This window comes from Columba livia, chromosome 2, assembly GCF_036013475.1.
Source record: "Columba livia isolate bColLiv1 breed racing homer chromosome 2, bColLiv1.pat.W.v2, whole genome shotgun sequence".
Taxonomy (NCBI): Eukaryota; Metazoa; Chordata; class Aves; order Columbiformes; family Columbidae; genus Columba; species Columba livia.
The window spans coordinates 39,035,203-39,048,316 of record NC_088603.1 but is presented as its reverse complement, the minus strand read 5'-3'; the positions used below and the strand labels follow the sequence as shown (position 1 = coordinate 39,048,316).

General features: G+C 40.7%; 1 protein-coding gene across 14 annotated transcripts in view; it reads left to right on the top strand.

The window, feature by feature from the left end:
• Positions 1-8,858, top strand: part of SATB1 (SATB homeobox 1) — a 93,440-nt gene extending 84,582 nt beyond the window's left edge. For 4 of the 14 annotated variants that reach the window (XM_065051515.1, XM_065051516.1, XM_065051517.1 and 1 more), the window contains 3 exons: positions 3,747-3,950; positions 4,450-4,545; positions 7,133-8,858. In XM_065051515.1, the coding sequence (XP_064907587.1) occupies positions 3,747-3,950; positions 4,450-4,545; positions 7,133-7,624 (792 nt within the window). In that variant the 3' untranslated portion in view covers positions 7,625-8,858. The remainder of the gene's footprint in view (positions 1-3,746; positions 3,951-4,449; positions 4,546-7,132) is intronic. The other 10 variants (XM_065051523.1, XM_065051524.1, XM_065051526.1 and 7 more) reach the window with 4 other exon arrangements.
• Positions 8,859-13,114: the final 4,256 nt, after the last annotated feature.

The window sequence follows — 13,114 nt, the reverse complement described above, 5'->3', positions numbered from 1 at the left end:
GTTATAAATATTTACTTATTATTTTGTGGTACTTTCCACTTCCTGTAAGACTATAAAGACATAAAAAAACACTGGTCCAAGCCTTCCTTCAGCATAAATTGCTTGAACTAGACAGAAATCATTCTAGACTTAAATGAGTGTAAGAGGATAAAAATCAGCCTTGTTAGGTTCACTCGGAAGTTCAACTGCATTAACTACAGCAGTTCCTACTTCTTTAGATCAAAAGGAACCAAAACTTACAAATTTTAACTAACTTAAAATTTGTCATTAGAAAAGCCTGTATGATTACTTTTCCTAATATTTACAAAACATTTCATACATTCTCATTTAGTTGGCTTTTATGAATGATCTTTAGGTCAGATACAGAATTCTGAACCTGAAACTGAATGAAATAAATAGGTTTTTGTTTGTTTCCTTTGAACCAAAAGAAAGCGTATTTGTATAAAGTTTGTGATCTCCTAATAAAGCAAAGCCCTATAGCCTCTGTAAATGACCATTTACTGTCTCTCCTGAGAATATTTCTGAGAATATTTCCATAAATATTTCCAGAAATAAACCATTTACACCAAAACGTTGTCTCTATCCTTGTAATTTTAGAAGAATTCAGTTGGTTGTTTCCACATTGCCCATCATATGTTTTACATCAGAGTATGTCTACTTTTTTAAAAACGTGAAGAACCCAGTGCAAAAGAGACATTTAGGTAGAATAGCAGTCTTATTGTGTGTACCATGTCAGAAGCATCTGATTTCAATATTTCAAAATCACTGCTTCCCTGAAAGACTAGCACAGGCATGCTTCAGGTTACAATTCATCAAATCATTTTTAGATAAGGAATTAGAAATACTACTTCAGTGAGTGCAAAAATAATAAATGGATAAAAAAATACTGGGAATATGATGCTAGTTATCAGTGATTAATAAAAATAAGGTCTGACCTATTAAATATAGAAACACAGCAACGGGAGAAGGAATTTCTTAGTTGTTGTGAAATATGTTTAATCAGCATAAAATGTCATTGGTTAGGAATTATTTTTACTACTGGACTTCTTTTTTTTTTTTTCCCAAAAAAATCTGTGGTTCACATGGTCACCAGACAAAATATGTGCAGCTTCTAAATGTGTGGTGCAATTTCTTTTCCAGTCTGTCTGTACACCTTAGAGAGCTGTCATAGGAGAAGACAAGTTTTCTTGGGTCAGTTGGTTGGTTTGTTTGTTTGTTTTTTACTTCTACCAAACTGCCGTGAAAGTCAGTTCTGCTCTCTGGTTCACCACCACTAGAAAGAGGACCAACAACTGCAATGTGCAGCAGTGCAGACTCCAGACAACCAAAGGGCTCTTTTTATGCTTCAGGGCAGGCTGCTTTGTTTGTTTTGGATTTTTGTTTTGTTGGCGTTTTGTTTGTTTGTTTGTTGGGGTTTTCTTTGTCTTGGTTTTGTTTTGGTTTGATTTTTTGCTTGTTTTTTTATGTTTGGGGGGGTTTATTTTGTTTTGGTCTTGTGGGGGGCTTTTTGTTTGGGTTTTTGGAGTTGGTGTTTAGGCTTTTTGTTTGGTTGTTTTGTGTTGGTTTCTGGTAGGTTTTCTTAGCTAGAAATTTTAGAACTGCATTTCAATTAAAAATATCTAGATTTGTGTCTCTTCATCTTCTTCTCCCCTACATCCCCAGCAAACTACCTGTGTTTTCTGATTGCCCATCATTTAACTTGCTGCAGAAAACTAATACTGCTGTTGGGCATAATCCGGCGTTGTAACCCCATGTGAGCGAGGTAGGCAGAGTACCACGAGCAACGTGTTGATTTGGTTAGTGATCAAGGAGAGTTCATACACTAACCTGCTAATGGGTCCCAGGGCACCTTAGGATGAGGAGGGAGAATTCACAGACCCTTGCCACTGCTTTAAAAACATGACATATGATTCCAGCTGGGGCAGGCTGTATGTTCTGTACTCTATATGAAGGTGTTTGGCCCAGCTTGCTAAGCCCTGGGGCAATACCCAGCGTCTGTGTGGTTAAGGAATGGGTTGCAGGGGGGCCCATCCCTGGGTCCATCCCAGGGATGCAGGGGGCCCTTTCTGCTTCCCCTCCCTCCCTAGGATACCTGATGAGGACCCAGCAGATTTTTGCCCCATTTACATTTTTTTGCTTTCTCAACTCTGCTACCATCATCTTTCTAACATTTGTCATTTTGGTTATTTCTGTTTCTTGGGGGCATTTTCTCCTGTGACATTTGTTCATTTTTCCACTTACACCAAACCGAATACAATTCAAATTTGTATCTATAATTCACTAAATATTTTTGTATACAATGTGAATGAATTAAGATTATTTGTTTACTTTCACTTCTTCCTATCATGGCAATATTTTTACACTGCATTTATTAACTGCTAGCTGAAGATATGAATGTCTTCAAGAAAATACATATCTACATTGTGTCTATGTATCTATTGTATCTAGTAGTAAACTAGTCTGGATAAACCATTTTTCTACTACCAGTATATATAAAAAGGATCTAAAAGCTTCTGCACATTTATATTATTTGTTGATTCAATAAAATGTCACATTATCTTTCCTACAGTACTAAGAAATAAAATCGCATGGACCTAGTTTTGAAAACAGATCCTTGAAGCTGAAAGAAAGGAAGTGTGCATGTTTTATACATGTAATATTTTATTTCTAAATTTTAATATACAAAAAAATTGCTGCTGATGCACACTGTACTAGCTAGAGCATTTGCACTCTTATTTTAAAACTATCAGTGCGTAATTAAGAAAAAAATCCTCGACTAAATTTTAAGGCAGCGTGAGAGAACAATTTTTAACTTTTCAAGATTAACTTGTATGTCTCTTTTAGCAGCAAATTAGCAACCGCTGCAGTTCTTGCAGGGGATTCTGTAGCTGACTTTGTAGTACGTATCCCAAAACCACGTGTGAATTAGAGTAGGTAAGCTCTTAGGCAACTTGCTGTCCTATGATGTGGAAACGGTATAAAGCATGTAATCAGAAGCCTGATCATATCTTGTTCCCCCCCATGCCCTAATAGTGCACGTAAAACTGAGACTGTTTTGTTCGGGGTTTTTTTCTGGGTTTATGAGAAAAATCCTGAAGGAGATAATCATCTATCACTTGAAATAAGTTCACCTGCAGAGGCACCACTACTTGTAGCAGATAAGAAGAAAATATTACTTGACTGCAGGATTCCTGTCTTTTGAAAGGACATTAGGGAGCTCCACTGCTATGATTTACATTAGGCAGCCCTACAGTCAAGGTAGATATTTGAAGTACTTTCTTGTTTTGAGTAGTAGTACCAGGATTTTAAGAATTGCTCAGCAGATGATCTGACAGCTCCTGAAACACAGTGTAGATGCTCTCGGGTGGGTGCAGCCTGGCATAAAAAAAAGAGACAGCAGAGAGAATACCTTGGCATCAGTGAAACCCCTGTCCTGCAGAGGGGATCGTGGAAGGGATTCTGTCTTCATCCACCGGTTTCTTTCTAAGCAAACAGCAGCACTGTGGTGCAGGACCAAGGGGAAGGTGCTTTCCAAAATGCTCATGGTTGGTGAGGGTTTGTGAAACAGCGCAGCAGCCTTCGGTGTGTCGGTGTTTGCCTTGAGCCCAGCCTGTGCAGTGAAAGCCCTTTCCTAACAGGGCAGAGCATGAGAAGAATGCAGCACCGTTAAAGTACATGTTTCACCATCATTTTGCCCCTCATGAAGTGAGGAAAAAAACTAATGTTTTGCTGGTGTTATCTTCAAGGGGTGGCTCTGTGAGCTGTTACGTTGGAAAGAAGATCCCTCACCAGAGAACAGGACCCTCTGGGAGAATCTCTCCATGATCCGAAGGTTCCTCAGTCTTCCTCAGCCTGAACGTGATGCCATTTATGAACAAGAAAGCAATGCAGTTCATCACCATGGTGACAGGCCTTCCCACATTATCCATGTGCCAGCAGAACAGATTCAGGTTAGTTTACCTTGGCCAATCCTGCAGAGCGCTAAGTAAATAAAGCTTTAAACGGAGCAAAGGAAATTAGTGTTTCTTTCCTCCCGGCCAGGCTAAACGCAGGTCTCCTGGTAGCAGATAAGAGCACGCTGCCATCCGCCACCAGAGTTCAAAGGAGAACGTGTGACTACCCACGGTTTTTGTTTCGGTTTGGTGGTTTTTTGCAAACGTGCATGGCCATGGTGGCGCAGCGGCAGCTGTGTGCCGGGCATGGCAAAGCCACCGTGCTGGTTGTCCCTGGTAAGACAGGTGGCAGGACCCAAAGGCGTTTGGCACCCGTTGTCAAACACCTGACCAGCAGCAAAGCCTGGACCTCGTTGCGCTGCTGTGCAAAAGCTAAGCTCAAACCCTCAACAGCGGCGGCTCGACCCGGGCAGGAGTGAAGGGAAGGGGATTCCTCATCCCACTTTAACCCCAGTCGAGGCTGGGGTGAGTCAATGTTTGTTTGTTTTTCCTTCAGAGCCCCTCTCCCACCACCCTTGGGAAAGGAGAGCATAGAGGCGCTTTCTTACCAGGCCTGCTGACCACTGGACCTTGGCTGGGTGCTGCTCCGCAGGTGAGCTGGCACAAGGGACAGAGAGGAGGGGATGCAGAACCCACGCCACGGGGCTCGGAAACAGCCACCCTGCACCCTGGGGCAGCACTGGCGGTGCCCCCTCCTCCAGGGACTGCGCTCACCCATTGCTCACACGGGCACCACAAGCCAGGAGTGTGGCTGGCTGTTTTGCTAAATATTGTAGCCCAGGTCAGCTGTTGTCTCTCTGAGCTGGGAACTCTTTAATCCCTTCTCATGAAAGACCTGAGGTCAGTCTTTTAACTGCTCCCTCTTAAAGGGCAGGTATTACCCCGTGCTTTCCCAACCTCAGCTGAGAGCCAGTGTATCATTTGTACTACCTATACAGAAAAATATTTACAAAGCTAGGAAGGATAGAGTTATCTCACAGCCAGAAACAACACAAGTGTATATTAAAGATAAAGCAAACTGAATAAGACAATCCCTTAGGATATCAAGTACTAAAATAATTGTGAAAGCCTGGAAACTTGCTGTTTGATTTAGCAAAAAGAGAGAGAAAGATCTATATTAAGTAATAAAACAGCACTTGTTTGAAAATGTACATTGTTTTTAATAAAATCACTTCTTAAGGGGATAAAAGGAGAAGCTTATGCACAGTATAAACATTCAGCCATTATGGTACTTACTTAGATTTTCTTGCCTTGTTGATAAAAGTTGTGTGTTTGATCTTACAAATATTATTCACATAAGCAGTTGCATTGTAATCTCTTAATATGACTTGTAAGAGTAAGGATTGGGAGATTTGGCCTGAGTTTTGTCTCTGCTCTTCTACATGGTAATTGTAGATGCATAAATATGTAGCTAAGACACAAGTTTTCAAACTGTATGTACAAAGCCTCCAGTCTTGTAAGAATTTAATGTGCTGGGAGTAGTCTTGAATCTCTTTGGGACTGAAGCCTTAAACGGGACTGCTCACAGACCATAAAACATGAAAGGATGTGAACAGGGATGAGGCAAGAGCCCTAATTCCACTAGCATTTGTGTCAGATCTTACAATAAGAAGATCACTTAAAGCAGTGGCTTCTAAACCGGGTGTTGAGACCTATGCAAAGTCTCTACAACCACAAGTGGCACTGCGAAGTGGGCAGAATTGTACTGCTCATACAGTGTTTTGTGCTTCTTAGGATCTGCTGCAACTGGAAGCTTGGGAACAACTACCAACACACAAAAAATTGTCGAGGGGAGACTTGCAAAGGGAAATGAAATGTAGTGATAGCAACTGCTTGTTTTGCTGCTGTTGTTTTTTAATAATAACTGGTGGTTTGTACCATATGACAAGAAATTTGCTGATCCAAAATATCTTACTAACCAGTGCTTCCTGTGCTGTGAAGCAAAAGAATTGTCAACAAAAACAGTAGCTGATAAATTTACTTTTGATTTTAAACATGATCTTATGGTGTACTGTACTCCGGTGGTAGATGAGAAAAACATTTCTATCCCTGGGGCTCAGTGCCTCACCTTTTAAGAAGGTTTCTGAATCCATGCTTGCAAAACTTCATTTTAAGTTCTTGTTAATTATTTACATCATGATTTGCTTTATCTTATTCTTCTGATGTGCATACTGGCTCATTTTTATTGCCTCAGTTTTTGGAATGCAGCATATTCCCTTCTAATAATAATAGTGCAACTTATTTAGAGCTTTGCATCACAGTGCTTTATAAATATTAACTAAATAATCCCCATCACAAACACAGAACCGGGTAAATATGTTTATTCCCTGTTTATACATTGGGGTACTTGAACACAGGCAAGACAGACCCTCTCTGAGACCACAGGCAAGAGGGTCAGAGCCGAAAGGAGAAATACAGATTTCCTACCTCCAGATCTCTTTGTCATTGCCGAGGCTGGGTTTGACAGCGTGATGTTGGGTGCTTTCAGCTAACGTAACATTTGCAAGCTTGATGAGACTTCAGTGCATGCTAAGGTCGGATCAGCAGTGGCATGTTTCCTCACTTAAGCTAAAATGCACTTCTTCACCCAGATTCCCCTAGTCCCTTAGTTTAGCTGTTGCTAGATTTGCAGCCCTTGTTTTTGGGCAGCAGCTGCTGCTGCTGGCAGAGCTCCTGTGCGTTTGCCCTCATCTGGCATTTTTCTCACTTTGCCCTTGCTACAGTTCTGGCTAAGCTGGTGAAGTTAATCCTATACTATGTCACCTACTTAGCATTTTGCCTTGTCTGCACTTGACTCATGGAGCATGTTCATTAAAATTTGTCAGCTAAACCACACCAATGTCACGTCATCAGTGCTTTCAGTCAGACAAAGCCAGAGTTTTCCTGCCTCCTCTCTGTCCATGTCTTACAGACCCTTTATCCCTGGTCTCTGCTCACAGACATTACAGATGCATGGGAGGTGTACAGAGAGTTACTAACTCATATTTTAATTCTGGTTCAGCAATAATGGGCCTTTTTTTTTCTTTTTTTTTTTCTTTTCTCTTTCCTTTTTATTCTTTAAACTCACTAAGCCTTTGTTTATAGCTTTGCAATTTCCCCCCCAACCCTGGATTTTCTCGGTAACACAAATTATGAGCAAGAATACATGTACAAAAAAAATGCTATGCTTTGTCTTGCAGCAGCAGCAGCAACAACAGCAACAGCAACAACAACAACAGCAGCAGCAGCAACAGCAACCAGGTCCCAGGCTACCCCCAAGGCAACCGACAGTGGCATCACCAGCTGAATCTGAGGATGAAAATCGTCAGAAACCCCGACCACGAACAAAGATTTCTGTTGAAGCCCTAGGGATCCTACAGAGTTTCATACAAGACGTAGGCCTGTATCCAGATGAAGAAGCAATCCAGACTCTCTCTGCTCAGCTTGACCTGCCCAAGTACACCATTATCAAGTTCTTTCAGAACCAGCGATATTATCTCAAGCACCATGGGAAGCTGAAGGACAATTCTGGTTTGGAGGTGGATGTTGCAGAGTACAAGGAAGAAGAGTTGCTCAAGGATTTAGAAGACAGCATCCAAGACAAAAATGCAAACACACTTTTTTCAGTTAAACTAGAAGACGAGTTATCGGTAGAAGGGAACACAGAGATTAATGCTGAGTTGAAAGACTGATCTAAAAGTATTATTTTGTTTCAACAGTGCCACTGGTATTTAGTAATGAAATGAAAATTCCATCTTGCGTTTTGTCAAAAACCTTTATTATTCATTGTTTGGCCAATGAATCTTCCAAAACTTGCACAAAAGTTGAAAAAAAGGATAATGCAGACTGCACTAGATGTTTTACTCTGTTTTACAAACTGCTTCACAGCAACAGTTGAAGCGTTGAGGATTGTTTGATATTAATTTGTGTTCACTGGATACACTGCGAGTGTACCCAATAAGCATGATACCAGTGATTTTGATTCTGGAGCCTTCAGACAAGCATTACAACTTTTGTGATTTACTGTTTTTCGTTTCTGTTTTGTTCTTGTTTTTTAATTATTACTGTAGCACTCCACACTTGATCTTTGGAAACTCACATTTATTTAAAAAAATAAAATAAAAAAAGAGTTTGTTACTCTTGTTCTATTGTATGTTACAAAAGAACTATAGACTGTGGAATGCAGTTTAAAGATAACATATGCCAACAAATGCCTTGTATTATATGGCACTGCCGTAATTCAGATTTGTTTTCTTTTGGAAATAAAGATCACTGTATTTTTTTTTCCATTCTCATTGTTACATGGTTTTAAACAAAATGAAAAGGAAAATGTGAAACACAATTTAGTCCTCATTATTTATTTGTAGATCCTGCAGCATCATGTTGTAATTAATTTTTTGGAAGTTTCCGTTAAATGTAATATTGCTTCTCTTGTTATCATACTGATTTTTTTTCTATTTATAAATGTATTTTGATGGGCAGTAAAACAAAGTGTCTTAAAAGTTTTAAATAGAGAAAATGTGCTTTACACAGTTGCCTATAAAAAGTGCTCTATGTTATCCAAGCAATTCATACTATAAGCTTCACTCTTATTGTTGTATGCAATTTTTACTATCATGCAAATAAGCTTAGGTAAATAAAACTAATAGATCACCTTAGAAACTTATGCAATTAATGTGAAAATAATTGATGTTTGCAATGTGTCTTCCTTTGGTTTACAATCAATTTTAAAGCTACAGCTGTATAAATTTTCTGTATAAAGGTGTATTTCTTTTTTATGAGTTTATTGCTATGAAAACACCAGTTATTTTGTTACAGCTGGCTGTTTTTATAAGTGTATCACAATTTTCTTTATGCAGAAATGTTCTGACTAGGAGTGGTTATTGACTGTAACTACACAATTAAAATTGTTTGTATGGTATGATATGGCAGGGTTTGTCTGCGTATGTGTGTATCTGGGAGGAATAACTTGTTCTTAGTGCGCATTGTACCTTCTTGCCACCACTTTGAAGATGACATTTCAATTGTTCTCCTTTAAAATCACAGGCAGATTTTTTTAATGACCGCCTTAAAAATTGAATTTAGATAACATACTTCAAAAAGAAACACAGTTTGGTTATAAAAATCATAACCTGTCTTTTCTTGGTTTAAAAACTTGCCTGCCCAACAGAGATAGCAGGATATTATTGAGTCAAAAGGCTATCAGGCATAAACATATTTACAGTTCCTGGCAGTAATGCACTTATAATGGATACAGCTGGTTTTATTTTACACTAGAATTATGCTAACACTATTCCTTGCACTAATGTATAAGCATTAAAAAAAACATTAATAGTCACAAAGCAAATAGGAATGATGGGCTTTGCATATAGCAGTCACCTTCTAAGCAAGTTTATTTTTAATGATCACTAATAAGGTTCTTGATAAAGCCATAATAATTGGTGAGGTCTGAATTTATGCAAGACTCGTGTCTAGGCTAAAGAAAAGTCTGCAGCTGAAAGTTGTGGAATACACACTGTTCTCCTTTCATAGGAGAGAAACAAGTTGCACTCCATGTGATTCAGGATTCAAATTCTGCTCAGTTCTTCTAAAATGACTAAAAGTTTGGAAAACTCAAGGTGGACTTCAAAGGCACAAATGACTTTTAGGCTGCAGCAAATTTCTCATTTTTGTTCCATTAAGTTCTTTACGAGGATACATATTAGGCAACAAAGCGAGTTTTTGTTCTACAGGTTTAAAAGTGCCACAGTTTGCCCAGGTTCTCTGCGCCTTTGGGGGGTCATTGAGCAGCTCCCAGCTGCAGCACCTCTTAGCTGCCCCAGGGTCTGTGTTGGGGCTGCACAGTTATTTGGGCTTGGTATACAGTCCACTTAAAAGAAAAGATGAGGAAAGGGAGGTGGGGGGAAGGGAGGTTATTAAGCCTTAGAAGGGACATGGACATGTAATTTGGCATTGCATTCCAAGGAAAGGACAGTCAAACTATGCTCTTGCTTAAGGGACTTGTAGTAGCTATAAAGCTGTTGATACCCAAAGCTATGCTGCTGGCAAAAGGACAAAGCTTAAGCCTGGTCCAGGGAAGCCACTGCAGTCACCGTTGGATTTCTTCACTCATTTCAAATGGGATCATTGCTTTGTATGGCCACGCAGCCACTCAAGGCTAGGGCAGAGCCCTGTTCACAGCCATGGGGCAGGATGAAAAGTGGCCCATGCAGTGCAAGCTGGTGTGACCTGCAGGACACCACCACTGGTACCCTCAAGCTGGCTGAATTGCCAAGCGACCATTACAATAGGGCTGCTTAAGAAAAAAAAATACGCTTTTAAACTAATATGCATGCATATGCAGTATAGAAGGGAACGAAGGAAAGACTTTCCTGGAATACACCTCTCTACATGCTAAAGGCTGGTACACGCAGCTCTCCTAATAAAAGAAACAGGGCAACAAATCCAACAGCCTATAGAAGCATAAGGAAAAATGTTTATAAAATTGTTTTTGCTGTTTTGAAAGCAATTTCCTTTTATTTTATTGGGTTTGCATGACAAGGTTTTGGTAGCAGGGGGGCTACAGGGGTGAATTCTGTGAGAAGCTGCTAGAAGCTTCCCCCATGTTCGACAGAGCCAATGCCAGACGGACCTGCCGCTGGCCAAAGCCAAGCTCATCAGTGACAGTGGTAGCATGTCTGAGGTAACACTTATAAAGGGAAAAAAAATGGGCAGCAGCAGCTGGAGAAAGTGAGAATATGTGAGAGAAACAGCTCTGCAGATGCCAAGATCAGTGAAGGAGGGCAGGAGGTGCTTTGGGTGCTGGAGCAGAGGTTCCCCTGCAGCCCGTGGTGCACACCATGGTGAGGCTGGCTGTCCCTCTGCAGCCCGTGGGGGTCCACAGTGGAGATGAGATCCACCTGCATCCTGTGGGAGTCCATGGTAGAGCAAATACCCACCTGCAGCCTGTGGAGGACCCGATACCAGAGTAGGTGAATGCACCAGGAGGCTGTGACCCTGAGAGAAGCCCGTGCTGGAGCAGGCTTCTGGCAGGACCTGTGGCCCTGTGGAAAGAGTAGCCCACCCCGTGGAAGGCACCCACACTAGAGCAGTTTGTGAGGAACTGCAGTCTGTGCGAAGGACTCACACTGGAGAAGTTCCTGGAGAGCAGTCTCCTGGGGAAGGAATCCCACACTGGAGCAGGGGAAGGGTGTGAGGAGTCCTCCCCTGAGGAGGAAGGAGCGGCAGAAACAACATGGGATGAACCGACTACAACCCCCTTTCCCTGTCCCCCTGCACCACTTGCGGGGAGGAGCTGGAGAATTCAGGTTTGAATTTATTTCTCATTACCCTACTCTGATTTGATTGGTAATAAATTAAACTAATTTCCCCAAGTTGAATCTGGTTTGCCCATGACAGTAATTGGAGACTGATCTCTATCCCTGTCCTTATCTCAACTCATGGGCCTTTTGTTATATTTTCTCTCCCCTCTCCAGCTGAGGAGGGCAGTGATAGAGCATCTTGGTGGGCTTCGGTGTCCACCCAGTGTCAACCCACCATATTTATCCTTTTAAGTTTTGGGGGTGCTGAAGTAGAGGTTATATGTGCTTGCAGGTGGTTACTATAGCTGTTTCTTTTCTGTTATCTTCATTTTTCTTTCTCCTAGCTTAGCTGAGGTTATCTTCCCAAGTAGTTCACCTTCTGTAGTCATATATTACCTGCACAGGGGTTTGAATCGGTGCATTTTTTTGTCCCAGTGGATGGACTGCAAGTACAGTCTTTTAACTTGGCCTAAGTGACAAAAACCATTTTTTCTTATATCCTTAGCAGCGTTTCTAAAGGTGATATGTGTATTAAGGATCCCAACTTCATGGGGTTGTGAGACATTTATACTTTTAGGAACTAAGATACTACAAGCATATGCCACCTTGCCCCATGGACTATGTTAGACTACCTAGAAAATTACCCTGTATCCTTTTCTGTTCCTTCATCTTGCCATCTGACATAATCCTACAAAAAAAAATAAAAGCCTTTCCATTTCTGCAAAGATTAAGAAGTCAGACTAAACTTCTGTAGTGAATAACACAAACTGAAACATCAAAACACTAATAGTTGGGAAGCTGCTTGTAAAACTCACTGAGGAGGACTCCACTGAGCATGTATGAAATGAGTATTTCTTATATACTTAGGGAAGTATGGAGAAAGAATATTGCTTACTAGAAATAAAATGTAAGCTGCAAAGAAAACCAAATGCCTAGAAAAGAGGGAACTGAGTGCTGGGTGAGGATGGCAGGACAGTTTTTGCAATAAACCTAAGTATTTACCATGTTTTATAGTGTTTACCATTAAAAGTGGAGTATTTCTACTCCCTGCCGGTTCCCATTAATCTACATTTAACTGGCAGGATTTATGTGTATATGCTAGAGTCCCCTTAAAGTCTGAAAAAAAACAAAGAGGCCCCAGATTCCAAGAAGTCCATGGCTTGGGGACAGTCTCAAGCCCCAGTCACACATACAAATGTTGCTTATCATTATAAGGACTCCCTACCCTACAATGCAGGACTTTATATTTGTGGTTTGTATAGCTACTCTAAATTGCTCGGATGATGCCTAAAAAATGTGCAGTAAATTATTTCACTTAATTTTTTCTTTAAGTCAGGAAGGAGCAGCAATGGAGAACGGTTCCCCCAAACCCGTGATTTTGTTTGAGTGATTTACTGAGTCAGGACTTTGGTTGTGGGCTGGGAAACATTGCTAAGTTCATTTGCCAAAGCAAATGCCCCATATGTTAAGAGCAGTATAAATTAGATACTACAGAAGATCTACTTGAGCATCAAATATTAGCAGTTCTGCTTAACTTATTGAACTTGTGCTTTGATGTCAAGTACGTTGCAGAGACCAAAGTTATTTTGATTTTTACATAATGATTTATATTGTGCTTTGATAACAGTCCCATAGCAAAGTAGGGATGTAAGTATACTCCCAGGTCCTTTTTTGCACACAGATGTAATTTTAGTTTGGTCCCCTCACAGCACCTTGCGTCCACACAGTCTTTTACTACAACAAATGAGCTAATAATTCAAACTGCAATAAGTGATTCTCCTTGGAGCAGGAGTAGCGCTACTTGGCAGCGAGTTTGTTTGCTTTCAGGTTCATATGGGAGCCTTCTCACCCACCCTGCTGCTGGCAGTCTTCCTGCCATCC